The sequence below is a fragment of the Sinocyclocheilus anshuiensis genome, unplaced genomic scaffold (assembly GCF_001515605.1).
Source record: "Sinocyclocheilus anshuiensis isolate Anshui unplaced genomic scaffold, SAMN03320099.WGS_v1.1 scaffold188, whole genome shotgun sequence".
Classification (NCBI taxonomy): Eukaryota; Metazoa; Chordata; class Actinopteri; order Cypriniformes; family Cyprinidae; genus Sinocyclocheilus; species Sinocyclocheilus anshuiensis.
This window is the reverse complement of record NW_015555768.1, coordinates 3,026,681-3,041,354: the sequence shown is the minus strand read 5'-3', so window position 1 is coordinate 3,041,354 and position 14,674 is coordinate 3,026,681. Positions and strand designations below refer to the sequence as shown.

Sequence of the window (14,674 nt, the reverse complement as noted above, 5' to 3'; positions counted from 1 at the left end):
CCAAAGCGACTCGACGCAGCGTCTCGTTCCCTCGGGGAACCATGGTTACATACGTAACCTAGAGACGATACCATGCATCTCTTAGTTTAGTCCAATGGATGAGAGTTTACCTCTGCTGGTAGATGTTATAACTGTTTTTTTATTTTACCTTTATTTAACCAGGAAGTCTCATTGAGATTTAAAATCTCTTTTTCAAGAGAGACCTGGCCAAGGTAGCAGCCATACAGTAAGACAATTTTAAAATACAAGAAGTACACATTACAACAATATTTAAACATCCTCTCAACAAAAACAATCACAAGCTTCCAATACCACTCTCTTTATGATGCCTTTAAATTCACCAATAGACACACATTTATGTAGTTTTAGATCTTTTTGTAAATTATTCCATGCCCAGGGTGCATAATATGAAAATGCAGTTTTCCCCAGTTCTGTACAAAGTCGAGGTACGTTAAAAAAAAAGAGAGTACGTTAAAAACTTTCTGAGGGCGAGAATACAGTTTGCATTAAAGCTGTGTATGTAATAATCATGCATTTTCCTATTCTAGGGGATTTATACACATATCACCTCTGCATGGATATAATATTGATAAAAATGTGTTTAAATGCACAACAATGACATTTTTTCCTTTTTTCAGGTGATTCAACGCAGAGAAGATGGCTCTGTTAACTTTTTCCGTGACTGGGAAGCTTATCGTGAAGGATTTGGCAAGATAACAGGAGAGCATTGGCTTGGTAAGCCTTCCATGTCACTATCTGTAATGCAATCTGTCTGGAAAAAGCTTTAGTAATATTAATGTCACTAAAAGATGTAGAACATGTAAGCAGTTGTAATATGCTATGTCCATTACTGCATATTAAACAGCAAAATGCATTTTCTATCATATATAGTATATAATAAGTGCTATATACTATGTGATATTCATTATACAAATAGTTAGTTTAGTTCATAATATTTTATCAAACAATTTTTGTTGAAGGAGCAAAACTAACCAGAATAGCTGACCATGTTGTGTCTGAAATGTAAATAACTTTATATAACTTCTTGTTTATAGAACTGTTGTATAAAAGCGCACCCGCAACCATGAATCACAGTTTCACACTTTTTGGTTTTGACAGTAATGTTTTAAAAAGCAGGCTGAGGAGTTATTTTGCTTCTGTCATGACACACACAAACACGCTGATCATGTTTGTCACTCTTTTATATATGACTGTTTTTCTGACAACTGTAAGGAACATGGGCATGTTCGGTTATTGCCACGGTGAGCTGCCAGCACGGACAAAATGCCAAATTGTGTGTCCAAAGCCGAGCGTAGCAGATGGCTGTGGGTGGACAGGGAGCAGAGCTTTATAAAGACAAGGAAACTCATCATAACGTCCACTGATCAAGCATGGGAAATTTTGGTTCTATCCCATACTGGAATTACAGATTAGTGCTTGTTGATTCAGCTCACTGTTTTTTAAGGGAGTAGTTGATTAAAATTTAAAATGCTGTCATTATTTACTCAACCGTATGTCATGTTAAAGTCAAATCAAAAAAATAAAATAAAATAAAATAAAAGGCGTTCTCAGAATACATTGTGACAAGGTCAGAGAAATGTGAAGTGTAAAGGTAACTTTTTAAAAATGATGGCCAATACAGATAAGCTAATTTGATAATACATTTTTAAATGTTATGACTGATAACTAATAAATAGCTGATATTCAAATTTTATTATATACTATATTATATTCTATAAAATAAAATAAAATCAGTCTATAAACTATTAAATAAAATATGAAATAAATAAAAATACTAAATAAAAAATAAAGACAATTTCAGAAAGCATTGTGACAAGCTCAAAGAAATGTAAAGTATAAATATATTTGTATTCCATTCCAAACTGAAAGGTATACAAAACAAAACAAAACAAAATAGAATAGAAGTAGTCCATGTCTTCTGTTTCGTGTTTTTCATACAAAACTATGGTATAGCTTCAAACTTGGAATAGAGTTGTATACTCTACTTTTAAGGTGCTTGACACACCTAGTTGATTTGAACTGTCATTGTATAGGGAAAAAAATTAAAGATTCTCAAAAAAATTGTTTTTGAGAATCCAGTTTGAAATGATGTGAGGCGATTAAATAATGACAGAATTTTTGGATGAACTATTCTTTTAAACCTGATAGATGGAATAAGGAAAACGTTGTGGTTTGTTTGTGTATCTTCCGTGACGGCCGGTTGCTCTCCAATATGTTGAATGCAAAGCAGATAAATAGCATTTTCTTCTATTTACTGCAAGGTTGCTCCTCTTTCGAGGAAAAAAAACATTTTTCTGTGATGGCGATGCTTATGGGTTGTGTCTTGTTTCTTTTTTCGCCTTTGCCTGATAAACATTTTAGGTCTAGACTTGTAGAGTTGTTGTCTGTAATGTGCGCTCAGGGTCCTGTGTCTCAATCAGCCATGATGAACTATGACAGGCCCGTCACGGAGTGTCATCTTCGAGAGATTGACAGCTTCACAACGAGTGCAGGACAGCACTTGCTAGCAGCGTCTCTCACGCCCGCTGTGGCTGAGAATGGCTTTTACCATGGCCTGCTCCTTTTTCTTCACAGTGAGTAAGACCAGCCTAGAGCAATTCCACAGGCTGTTCGACTCACGATATTGCTTGTGCCGCTGGTGGTCAGGGGTTCGGGTCCCTTTTGGGCAAGCCCAGGATGGAACAGTCCTCCCTGGAGTGACGAGGTTCAAGGCCCTGCCTCGTGGTGAAGATGTGCATTGGTGCCAATGAGTTGAGCTGCTCCAGCCCACGCTCTTAATCAATAAGAGACATGAGGGAGCTGGAGACAATTAACCTCCAGGGCTGGCAAAATGAGTTCCAGAAAACATCAGCAACACAGGCTCATCAGGAATGAGGTGACAAGGAAACTGGGGAGGGCAGAGGACCTGTAGCAAGAGACAATCTAGCCTCTCACCTCCAACAAATAGGATACGGAGCACAGTTCACAATAGCTCTGTTGCAAAACTTGCTTGTGCGCCATTGTGAATTGAATTGGGAATGCCTTATAAATTCCAGTTTATAGCTGCTGGATTTAAATTGAGTCTGATGCGAGGTAGCAAACAGGATGCAGAATTGCTGTATTTGAATGTGAGGAGTTAGAATTAAAATGAATTGGAATTCATACAACTAATTTTAATTAGAAAAGTTAAACATTGGAATGTTGGCAAATTGAATTAATAGTGAAAAAATTATTCAAATAGAGTGCTACAGTGATTATATGTTTTTGCAGTCCAACCCGGAAGTTAGCATCATTCTGGTTCCCTTGACAAAAACCCAACAGGATTTTTTCCATTGGCTTTTGGATTATTGCAGAAAATAAGCTTTGTGACCAGCAACCATTTATGTTTCCTACACGTTTTGTTCATTATGGTCTTCTCAAATTAACACAACTTTTATGAATTTTTCATGAATTATAGAATTAAACATGAAAATATCTTGATCTTGTGTTAACCACAGACCTATTTTTAAGACATTTAACCAAAAATCCATTTAAAAAAAAAACATTGACATTGGAACCAGAAGTGTTAAAATACTAACTAATTTCCAGGGTTTGCCCTATGAAAATATGTCTCCCCTCAGTACTCTATTAAACTTCTTTACATTCCTCTTCCTGTCATTCCATACTCTGGGATGTGGCCAGTCCAATTGAAATTCATACTCATAAACTGATTTAATTAGAGAGTGAACAGTGTGATACTCTAATAAACATAAAAATACACAAATTGAATAAGGTAATTGATCTTTTTTACTGATACTTCTCAGTACTGAATAAAATATATTTATCAGTATTTCCTTTGGTTTCTGAACAGAACGAATGACAGACAAATCTGAAGTTTCTCAGAGAAACTCATGAGCTACTTTTGGCGTGCATGCAGGCGAAGATCGTTTTAGTGCCACATTACCAATTAGCTTGAAATGCTTATGCATAAATGTAAGTCGAAAATATTAAGGGAGCAATATGAATATTAATGCACTAGAGTGTATTTTTGTGTCATCAAAGGAGAGGTTTGAATTATCATTCCATAATTTCCTTTTGTAGTGTATTAGCATATCCATTCATGATCAAACTCCCAGAGCACTATAAATAAGTCTTTTATCAGTCATTTTCACAAAATTCTGTTGAATTGCTTATAATAAGTAATTCCCATTCCCTGAATATTTACAGATGAGTGTCGATTCGATACAAGACTCAAGTGCTCTTCAAAAGCTCATGCACTTACACTTGTGAGGAGCTCCCATGAACTTCTGTTGTCCTTAATAATTATAATGACTACATCCTTACCATAGAGGAGAGTGAGGAGTGTTGTCAGGGGCGTAGCCATCATTTCAGAAGTGAGGGGGACAGAAATGTCAAATGTAATAATTGTATTTATTTATTTATTTATTTACTTTGATTTTTTGACAAAAAAAAAAAATTCTTATCTCTTACTTTTAATTGGCTAAGAAATCAAATACATTGCTGGATACTAACCAATAATTTGTATTCTATTTTATTAGTATTATTTTATTTTTTATTTTTTTGCATATTTTTTCCTAATTACAATTTCATGATTGGTTTATATACTACAAACAATTTTTCAATTTTCATCACAGAATAAGATAAGAAAATATACTTTATAATTTCTGTACGGTAATAATGCATCATTCATATACTTTATTTATTTATTACCTGGAGATGACTTGAAAAACACACATAAACCATATATTGTCGCAATTGTGTGTTTATTTTCTTCAACGTTTCTGCTTTTTCAGCTTAGCTACAGTGATAGCTGGATGTCTTTGTCCATATTAGGGTTTTTCCTGGCACGTTATAAGTTATTACTTCTATGAGTGCCGCTTTGGGCTTTCAGTGCGAGAGCGCCCTCCAGCTTCGAGGATGAATGAAGCATACACTGCATGAGAGTCTTTAGCACTCCGTAATGCTTGAAAACCTTGAAAACCTCTACGTGAACACACTTGCCCGAAAAAAGTGGGGGGACACGTCCCCCACATATTCTACGCCCATGAGTGTTGTAACCCGGGCTGAGTTGTAACACCATCTATTTAACTAATGAAATGATACGTGACCACCACGCGAGGTGATAGTAGAACTGATAGAAGTTTCTGTGTAAGAATTTACAGGATTTTACGGTAAAGTGTAATTTTATGTCAGTTTTATCTGAATCAGCAGGTTTCATTTTATATGTAACACTGTATCAAGCTTTTTTATCTGGGAAATGCCAAACAAGGAGGCTTTCAACTATTTCCATTGTACTTCTACTGAACTTATCAAGATTGTACAAAATAACCGTGAAAATACCACTACTTTTTTTAAAAATACTTTTATTCAGCATGGATGCATTAAATTGGCCAAAAGTGACAGTAAATACATTTTAATCAAACAAAAGAATTTTTTTATTTAAAAAAAAAAATATATATATTTTCTATTCATCAAAGAATTGTAAAAAAAAATAAAATAAAAATAAAACAAAATTATTACAGTTTCCCCAAAAATATTGAGAAGAACAACAACTGTTTTCAGCATTATTAATAATAATAAATGTTTCTTGAGCAGCAAATTAGTTTATTAGAGTGATTTTTGAAGGATCGTGTGACACTGAATACTGGAGTAATGATGCTGAAAATTAAGCTTTATATATTACATTTTAAAATCTAAAACTCTAAAACAGTTCTTTTAAATTGCATTAAAATCAGATTTTTTGACAAAATTATAATTTTTTGCTCCATTTTGAGCCCTAATGAGCATATGAGATTTCTTACAAAAACATTTAAAAACTCTTACCGACCCCAAAATCAATTATGAGAATAACTAAAAAGCACACAAATATAATATATTTACAAAAAGTAAAAAAATGTAATGTCAAATTTCAGTAACAATTATATAGTCTATAAACGCTCCAAAAATGTTATAAATGTGCATGTTAACATGATCACAAATCATATAATAAACCAGACATGAAATTGTGTGGTGAGCTTTTTTTTTAGAATCCTATCGGCCTGTTCTTTTGTGAAGTGAACTTGCTTCTTTTGCCCAAAATAATAAACGTAACCCTTTTTCTACATCCTCTTAAGGAAGAAAAGGGTGTATTTAATCACATTTACTCCATCCCTGCCGTATCCCCGCAGTCATCACATAGTGTTCCCGAAAGTCTGTCCAGCTCCACGTCAGCAGAAAAAAGAATCATCGCCTATAATCTCATCCATCCTCACAAGCCTCGTCTCATCACAAATGTGTCCTGACAGAAGTCAGAAATTGGCACAACTGTTTACACTACAAACGATTTAGCCTTTAGTTTGCTCTTTGTCATGTTTTTGGCTACAAGACAGGGCAGATGGATGTTTCTGATGAGCTTTTTGGTGATGTAATCTCACTGGAGAGACCCTGAGAGACTATGTGAGACTTCCTCAGCATAATTGATATGAAACGTGTCTGGTTTGCCAGTGCTGCACAGCATGTGGTGTTAGCGACGTCAGTCGGCACTCATTAAAGCTGAAATGTGTAAAATCTGCACAATTGGAAAAATAAGAGTTCAATAACAGACTTTTCAAGGAAGTCAGCCTATAAATCTCTTACCTATACTTGAGTCTTTATATTAATGAAGTATTTTGACAATGAAACATTCTAATACATGATGTACATCTCCAAGATGTCTGTGTGCTTACTAAATAGCACTTCATCTGGAAAGCATAGATTTTCAGTTATTGTGTACAAACTTTGCATGCATTTTAAATCATAAATCTCCGGAAGTCTTTTAGATAAAAACGCATGCATCAGATGGCATCTAGTGATGCATATGTGCTGTCAGTGCTAGTGCATTTTGAATTTTGGTGATCATCTACATGTTTTTATGCCTTGCAAACACAAACATTTGATTTTCTGTGATGCACTGAACGTTATTGTGATTTTAACTGATTTTAACTTCTTCATCAAGTTAAAGTCTGTATGGACTTGTGATGGAAGCATCAGTTAGAACAGATTTTAAAAAATTACAAACCATTGTTGAATATTCTAGATCATAGGCCATTGTTTTCTAGCTATAAGTGTATAATTTTCATCTATTCTTGATCATTAAAAATCTAGGTTACATATGTAAAGAAACTGTTAACTTAAAAACTTTTTTGTGTCTCATTAAAAATATGTCGATGAATTTTATATATATGTATAATTTATTACCAGTCAACAATTTGGAATAATTATTAATCATTTTGAAAGAAGTCTCTTTGTTAAAATCTTTGTTTTTGCTAAATCTTTGTTTAAAAGGTTAATACTTTAATTCAGCAAGGATGCATTCAATTGATCAAAAGTGACAGTAAAGACATTTAGAATGTTACAAAAGATTTCTATTTCAAATTTTTTATTTTATAATATATCAATAAACTTTCTATTCACCAAATAATCCTGAAAACAATTATCATGCTATCCACAAAATATTAAGCAGCAACAAATGTTTTCAACTTTGATAATGATACCAATTAATTATTAGTTTATTATTATTAGATATTAATAATTGAGCACAATAATAAATGATAGCAACTGATTAGTATTTGTAAGGGCAGCCGAAAATTCAGCTTTGCCATCTCAGAAATATATTACATTTTAAAATATATTACAATAGTAATATTGAAAAGTTATTTTAAATTGTAATAATATTTCACAATACATTAAAAATTATAATTCTTTTGTTGGGGCCAGTGAAAATCTAAACCACTGACTCAAATGGACCATTAGAAAAATCCTTATTTTTAAGCCACTATACTGGCTTGCCTTCTAGCTGTACTTTGCTCTTATCTACTTCTTTAACACACAGACTTTTGAACTTGTTGAATCACTAGCTGTGAAAACATAAAAAAACATTCCTCAGTCAACTTCATTGTCTTGTGCATTTGCAATTTATTCACAGATATGCACTCTTGCTTCAGCTAGTGATAAATGAAGATGTTATCTCAAGGGCTTTTTGACCCATTACATTCTCTTTTTTTTTGTGGTGGAGCATGTAAACAGCATGAACGCATCTCGTATGTGAAGAAAGTGAGGGTGGATGGATGCTGTTGATGTGAAGTGACTTAGTTACCAGCAGAACATCTCAGAAAAGCATGCCGATGGCTTTTAGTTCTTACAGCTTGACATACGAGTGTAACTTCTATTTTCTACACGTGCATAAACCGGCTGTGCTTCAGGCACTCATGCTGGTCTTGAGAGAAAGACGTCGTTAAGTGCTTCAACCAGGTTTTTTCTAATTTCTCTCAGTGTATTGCTGACTGTTGAAATATCGTAATCCCCCTTAAATCTCAGCTTTCTCGCTTCCTGCTTTATTTTCTTATTCGGATGTTGAAGTCCTACTGATTTCATTAAGCTTAGACAGGCATTTTTTCACCACCGATGTCGGCTCCATGCAGGCTTCCCACGTCTGGCCGAGTGAATTTTAAAAAGTGGGTTAAAAAGATGGCCGCCTCTCCTGGGTGTTTCTCCCCTGTCTCTGCACTCGTTACTCAACACAGAACCTCCATTAATAGACTGTTATGCATTCTAACAGCCCAAGCAGCTTCAAAAATGAGCCACGTTGTGATAGGTGCCTGTGAAGTCTGCTTTTGGCTACCTGGTCTGCTTTATTGTCAGAACATTCTGTCATCGTTTACTCACCCTCATGTTGTTTACAGTTTATGATTTACTCTATTCTGTGGTACAGGTGAATTTTCTGAATGTTCAGTTTTTGATTTAGTTACAGTTTTCTTATTTGATTTAAAAATAGTGAACCGTTAATCTTGTCCATTTATTTTGAGTAAATTTGGACTAAAATGGTATATGTTAATTGAAAAATTAAAAATTAAAAATGTTTATATTAAACTTTATATTAAGCATAAATATATTATTTATGTGTATATTTATAAAAGTTTGGGGACAGTTCCTGTCACGATCATGGACTTTTAGTTTGTTGTCTTTCCTCTTGTTTTCCTGTTTTGACCTAGGCTGTGTTCAGCCCCTACAAAACGGTGCAAAACTTATTTGTCTTATTCTACTTCTTATTATATTATAAAGCAAAAAAAAATCTTTTGACTAAAAATATTTTTCTTCGACCAAACCCCATTCCTCAGCCATACCTTTCACACACCCAGTTTAAGAGCAGTTTTTTTCTTGTAATTAGGAGCGCTTGTCCTCCTAATTAAAAAATGTAGGAGCACCTTCTGATCGATAATCAAAAATTATGATAAAAAATTTGTCTTCCTAATACGAGGTGACATTTGACTCAAAGTGACTTACAGGAGTATTTTCTTTTTACCTTTGTAATGGCATCATTTTCATCTATGTCAAATTCAAAAATGTATGTTTATAATCTTTTTAAAATATCTATTTAAAACAGTATGTAGAATAATACAAATAAGTTACCAATCATATGAAATTAGTATTAATAAATTAATTTGTACTACAGAGGTGGCACAGAAGAACACAAAAGTAGCTTGTAGGTACATTTTCAGACATTTAATGAGGCTCAGAGGTGGCATGAGTGCAATTAAATTTTGAATACAGAAATATGATTAAAATAACTGAAATTATACGCTAAAAATGAAACTAAATCCGCCAGCAGGTGGCGGCAAGTCACTGATTTTATCACTGAATCATTCATTCAATTGATTTGTTCGAACGGCTGAATCATTCAGGAATGAAGCAAGTGACTGTCTTTATGAACTGACGGAAATCCGTCGTAGCGACGGAACTTTAATCCCTGAGATTTCTATTTCAAATAAACTTTGAACTTTCTATTCACCGAGTCCTGAAAAAAAATATTTCTAGATTTTCCTTCTAAAATAGTTTTTATAATTTTTTAATGCAGTAATATTGTTCGTATTATTCTCATTTAATGTTTTTTTTTTAAATAAAATCTTTTATCATTGCCATAACCTTTGATAGTTAACCGTTTTCCTTGCCACAATTATTATTTTTTTTTTTATGAAATGGTGTTATGATGATGAAATAATGTCTTTTTCTTTAAAGAAACCCCAAACAAAACAGCAGCAACAAAATAGTCGTGCTAATTTGCTTTATTTCCAACTTTATCCAAGCTACATCAAGGCTATTCTGGTTTTCTCTCTCTTTCTTCGCATCCTCATTTCCGCATATCTTTTTGAAATTCATGGTTTGTTCTCTCACTCACTCATTTCCAATCCGTATCCTGCTATTTTATTCCCAAAACCCCCTAGATGTTACGCTGTGATGTATGGCCGAGATGCTGACAAACATATTTTCCTTTCGTCGCTTGTCTCTACTGGATCCGTTTTTTTTTCGCTTTATTTCCAACTTTATCCAAGCTACATCAAGGCTATTCTGGTTTTCTCTCTCTTTCTTCGCATCCTCACCTCCTCGTGTCCTTTTGAAATTCATGGTTTGTTCTCTCACTCACTCATTTCCAATCCGTATCCTGCTATTTTATTCCCAAAACCCCCTAGATGTTACGCTGTGATGTATGGCCGAGATGCTGACAAACATATTTTCCTTTCGTCGCTTGTCTCTACTGGAGCCCTTTTTTTTTTCCCCCCACTGTGTGTGTGTGTGTGTGTGTGTGTGTGTGTGTGTGTGTGCTAGTGTAAGCTCTCCCTTCTGAATCACACTATTATTGTTTACTTCCACAAGATGGAAGAATCCACTACAGTGACCTCTTCAATATTTAAAAACCTGAGGATTTCAAAGAACACGAGTCGATACTGTGACTCTCCATTGTACGGATACTCAAGCGAGATGTTTCTGTCAGAAAGTGTTAATTCAGAATACATTTTTAAAGAGTCTAAAGTGCAGCTGATGCTGTAGTGTGTTCAATCACAGCTGCGGGAGAGAAACCTTTACATCTCACAAGCAGAGAGAAGTGTGACATTTTTGTTGTTTTTCTAATGAACACAAGACTCGGTAAGGTGCAATTAGTGGTTGAAAAAAAGCATTTGTGTTTAACTGTGCAAGTAGCTTATTGATGAGAGCAATAACAGTCTAAATAGTAAAGCTGTTACAGCTGTAAAAAACATTGTTATTAACAAATGTATCAGCAAACTATGCTGAGGCTTTTTAAAGCATTTAGTCAAGCTCTGAATTAGTCGGTGCAGCCTGGATGGAGCCGTGGGTGGAGGTGAAAATTATCAGTCTGACCTTCAACTTAAGTGCACATTCATTATGTATTCAGACCTTTTTGGTAGTTTTCTGGGTAAAAGTTGAATGTTAAAGTTGGTGGCTCAAGTACTGTGTACTGGCATCCTGTCAGACGTAAAAAGAAAACTGCTCAGTTCTAGAAAAAAAGAATATATTTTAAGAATGTATATAGAAACACCATGGATAACATGAATGAATAAAAAAAGTACCATCTAAATATTTATAAATATAGTGTACCGGACCGATACCGAAAGTAAGCAGCGCCCCTTCTCCTCGTTTTTCTTTTTCCTGTTTTTTGAAAGTTTTTTGTTTCCTGTTTTTCCCCCCCGCGGCGATGGAAATCGCCGTCCTCAATCAGCTGTTCTTGTGGTTGTTTTGCTCCTCATGTGCCTTCCTTTCCCATGTTTAATTTGTCCCAGGTGTTTCCCATGATGTTTCATTGCTCCCAGGTGTGTCTCGTCATCCCCTCCTCCTGTGTGTATAAATAGTGTTCCCTGTGTGTGCTCCAGCGTCCGGTATTGTTCATGTCATGTATAGCGTGAGTGTTCCTTTGTGTTAATTAAACCCATTTGGATTAATGTACTCCTCGTCTCTCTCCATTCCTTGCTCCTCAGTCCGCTCAGCAGTGCACCTGTGACAAGTGTAAAGTATGAATGTTTATAAAATATATAAAATCTATGCATATTTATAAATATTATTTATTTATGCTAAATATTTGTTTTGAAGATGAAAAATTGAGTTCCAGAAACATGACTAAACGATGACTCATATGAATAGGTGAGTCATCTTATGAAACGATTCATTGAAATGAACAATCAAACAAACTAATTTACGAAAAAAAAAACAGTTTGGACAACAGTATTTGTGCAAGAGAGGAAAATCTTAAGTTTATATTTTTCTATCATGTTTTATTTTAGGTTTTAATTGTGAATCTAACAAATTAGTGAGTTTTATGCTTAAAACATTTTAAATTATTCATTAATTTACCAAAAATAAACTTCATTGAGATGTTCTCTGAAAACAAGTCTTTAAAAGCAGTTTTGCTTTTCAAGTAGATTGATCTTGTTTTAAGGATGTCTAGATATTTTTACTGGAAAACAAGACAAAAATACTGAGTAAGACATTGTTTTTTGCAGTGTGGGCAACTGTCACACTACTGAAAAATGTAGTGCTGCTGCTTTTAGTTAGTTACTGGCCGGCACCATTGTTGTGATACCTGTTTTAACAATGCATTTCTCTCATGATGGATTTAGTCTTCCCTTTACCTTACAAGTTAGTCGTCACAGGTCAGAATGGCAGGTTTCCTCCAGGATTACATGGGATCTCTGTGCATTTATATACATCTCATGTAAGCTCATAGAGGACAGGGTTGTGTCCACATCTGGTAATAGTCGTCTTGGTCTGTAGGTAAATTCCTGGATGACTCAGAGAGATAAAAATAACGGACGGACAAAATAAATAGGGTAGATCTTTCAAGACACATCCATTGCCTCTTCAATGGAATGCTGCAATGTGTCTACAGGCTGGTGGAATGAATCTAAGCAGGGAAATAGATGGATATCAAACCAACGTGGTCCCCGCTGACTTGTTTGGCACTATGAAAATATTGGCGAAGAGTCTTTATCTGTGATTTATCTGTGAGTATAGCTCTCCAGAGGCTCTGAATAAAACATGGCCTTGCTCAGCATCCACAAAGCGTTTCATTAATCGCTATTCGGATTGTTTTAGACTGACTACTTATCTTGCGCTGTGGATTAACCACACGTTGCTCGCTGGCCATGCACGGATGGCCTTGAATTTTATGGGGGAGACGCGAGCTAAAATTGAAAACTCCTCTAGTCTTCTTCTCCTCCTGTCCTTGCCCTTGTGCATTACTTTCAATTTCTCTCTCTATCTTTCTTCTTCCTTCTGTGGAAATGAGATGCTATCACAGCTTTCGGCTTCGCTTTTAAACACCGTAATCCATTATAAATATTATCAATCTCAGTATTTTCCTCTTGGAAAAAAAAAGTCATGACAGACACTAGTAATGCTTCTCCAAGCGTGCACACTTGTGTTATCGTTGCATATTTTCACAGTGTTTCCCAACCTTATTTATCATGCCTCCACAGACCAATCCGGAAACATCACTTCATCAACACCAGAAAAGTGTCACCTAGTTAATGTTAAGATCATGACAGAACTTTTGCGTCAGGTTTGGTTGCACACACTCTTAAAAAACAATGGTTCTTTATTGCTACCAATTGGGGCAGTTGTGGCCTAATGGTTATAGAGTTGGACTTATAGAGTTGGACTCCGGCAGGGATTGTAGGTGGGGGGAGTGAATGTACAGTGCTCTCTTCCACCCTCAATATCACGACCAAACTCCCAACTGCTCCCCGGGTGCCACAGCAATTTGGCTGCCCACTGCTCCGGGTGTGTGTTCACTACTGGATGGGTTAAATGCAGAGCTCAAATTCTGAGTATGGGTCACCATACTTGGCCACACATCACTTCACTTTCTTCAGATTACTAAAATATTCACACTAAAAAAATGTTTCTCTTTAAGATCTGTTCACTGAAATGTTCTTTGAGGAACCCAGATTTAACTTCTGTTACATCACTATAAAAAAAATTTATTTTGAAGAGTGTACGGTGACCCCAAAAAGTATTTGGACAGTTTAGCCTCATTTATAATTGTTTGAATGTTTTTGCATTATATATATATATATATATATGAGAAGTGGCTTTCATTTATATTATTTTATTATGAAAATGTAAATATTATTTTATTCATAAACAAAATACATAACATTTAAAAAAGAAAGAAATATAACAATTTTCAAGCTAAACTTCTTAAATGTATTGTGCTGTAATATAAAATAATTTAGTTTAGTTTTTTTTAAGTAATATTATTACACTACCATTCAGACGTTTGGGGACAGTACACTTTTTTAAATTAATACTTTTATTTAGCAAGAGTTCATTGAATTGATCAAAAGTGACAAAGACATTATGTTACATAATGTTACAAAAGATTTCTGTTTTAAATAAATATTGTTTTTTCTGGACATTCTATTCATCAAAGAATACTGAAAATATGCATCACTATTTCCACAAACATATTAAGCAGCTCAACTGTTTTCAACATTGATAATAATAAGAAATGTTTCTTGAGCAGCAAATCAGCATATTAGAATGATTTCTGAAGGATCATGTGACACTGAAAACTGGAGTAATGATGCTGAAAATTCAGCTTTAACATCACAGGAATAAGTTACATTTTAAAATATGTTCAATCAAAAAACAGTTATTTAAAGGGGTCATATGATGCTGCTAAAAAGAACATTATTTTGTGTATTTGGTGTAATGCAATGTGTTTATGCGGTTTAAAGTAAAAAAAAACACATTATTTTCCACATACTGTACATTATTGTTTCTCCTCTATGCCCTGCCTTTCTGAAACGCGTCGATTTTTACAAAGCTCATCGGTCTGAAAAGCGAGGTGTGCTCTGATTGGCCA

The 14,674-nt window shown here is 34.6% G+C and overlaps 1 protein-coding gene across 1 annotated transcript in view; it reads left to right on the top strand.

Annotated features, from left to right (window-relative positions):
* The first annotated feature begins 413 nt into the window (after positions 1–413).
* Positions 414–14,674, top strand: part of LOC107674298 (fibrinogen C domain-containing protein 1-like) — a 39,614-nt gene continuing 25,353 nt past the window's right edge. The window contains exons 1-2 of the mRNA XM_016468236.1: positions 414–446; positions 639–735. Coding sequence (XP_016323722.1) covers positions 414–446; positions 639–735 — 130 coding nt within the window. The remainder of the gene's footprint in view (positions 447–638; positions 736–14,674) is intronic.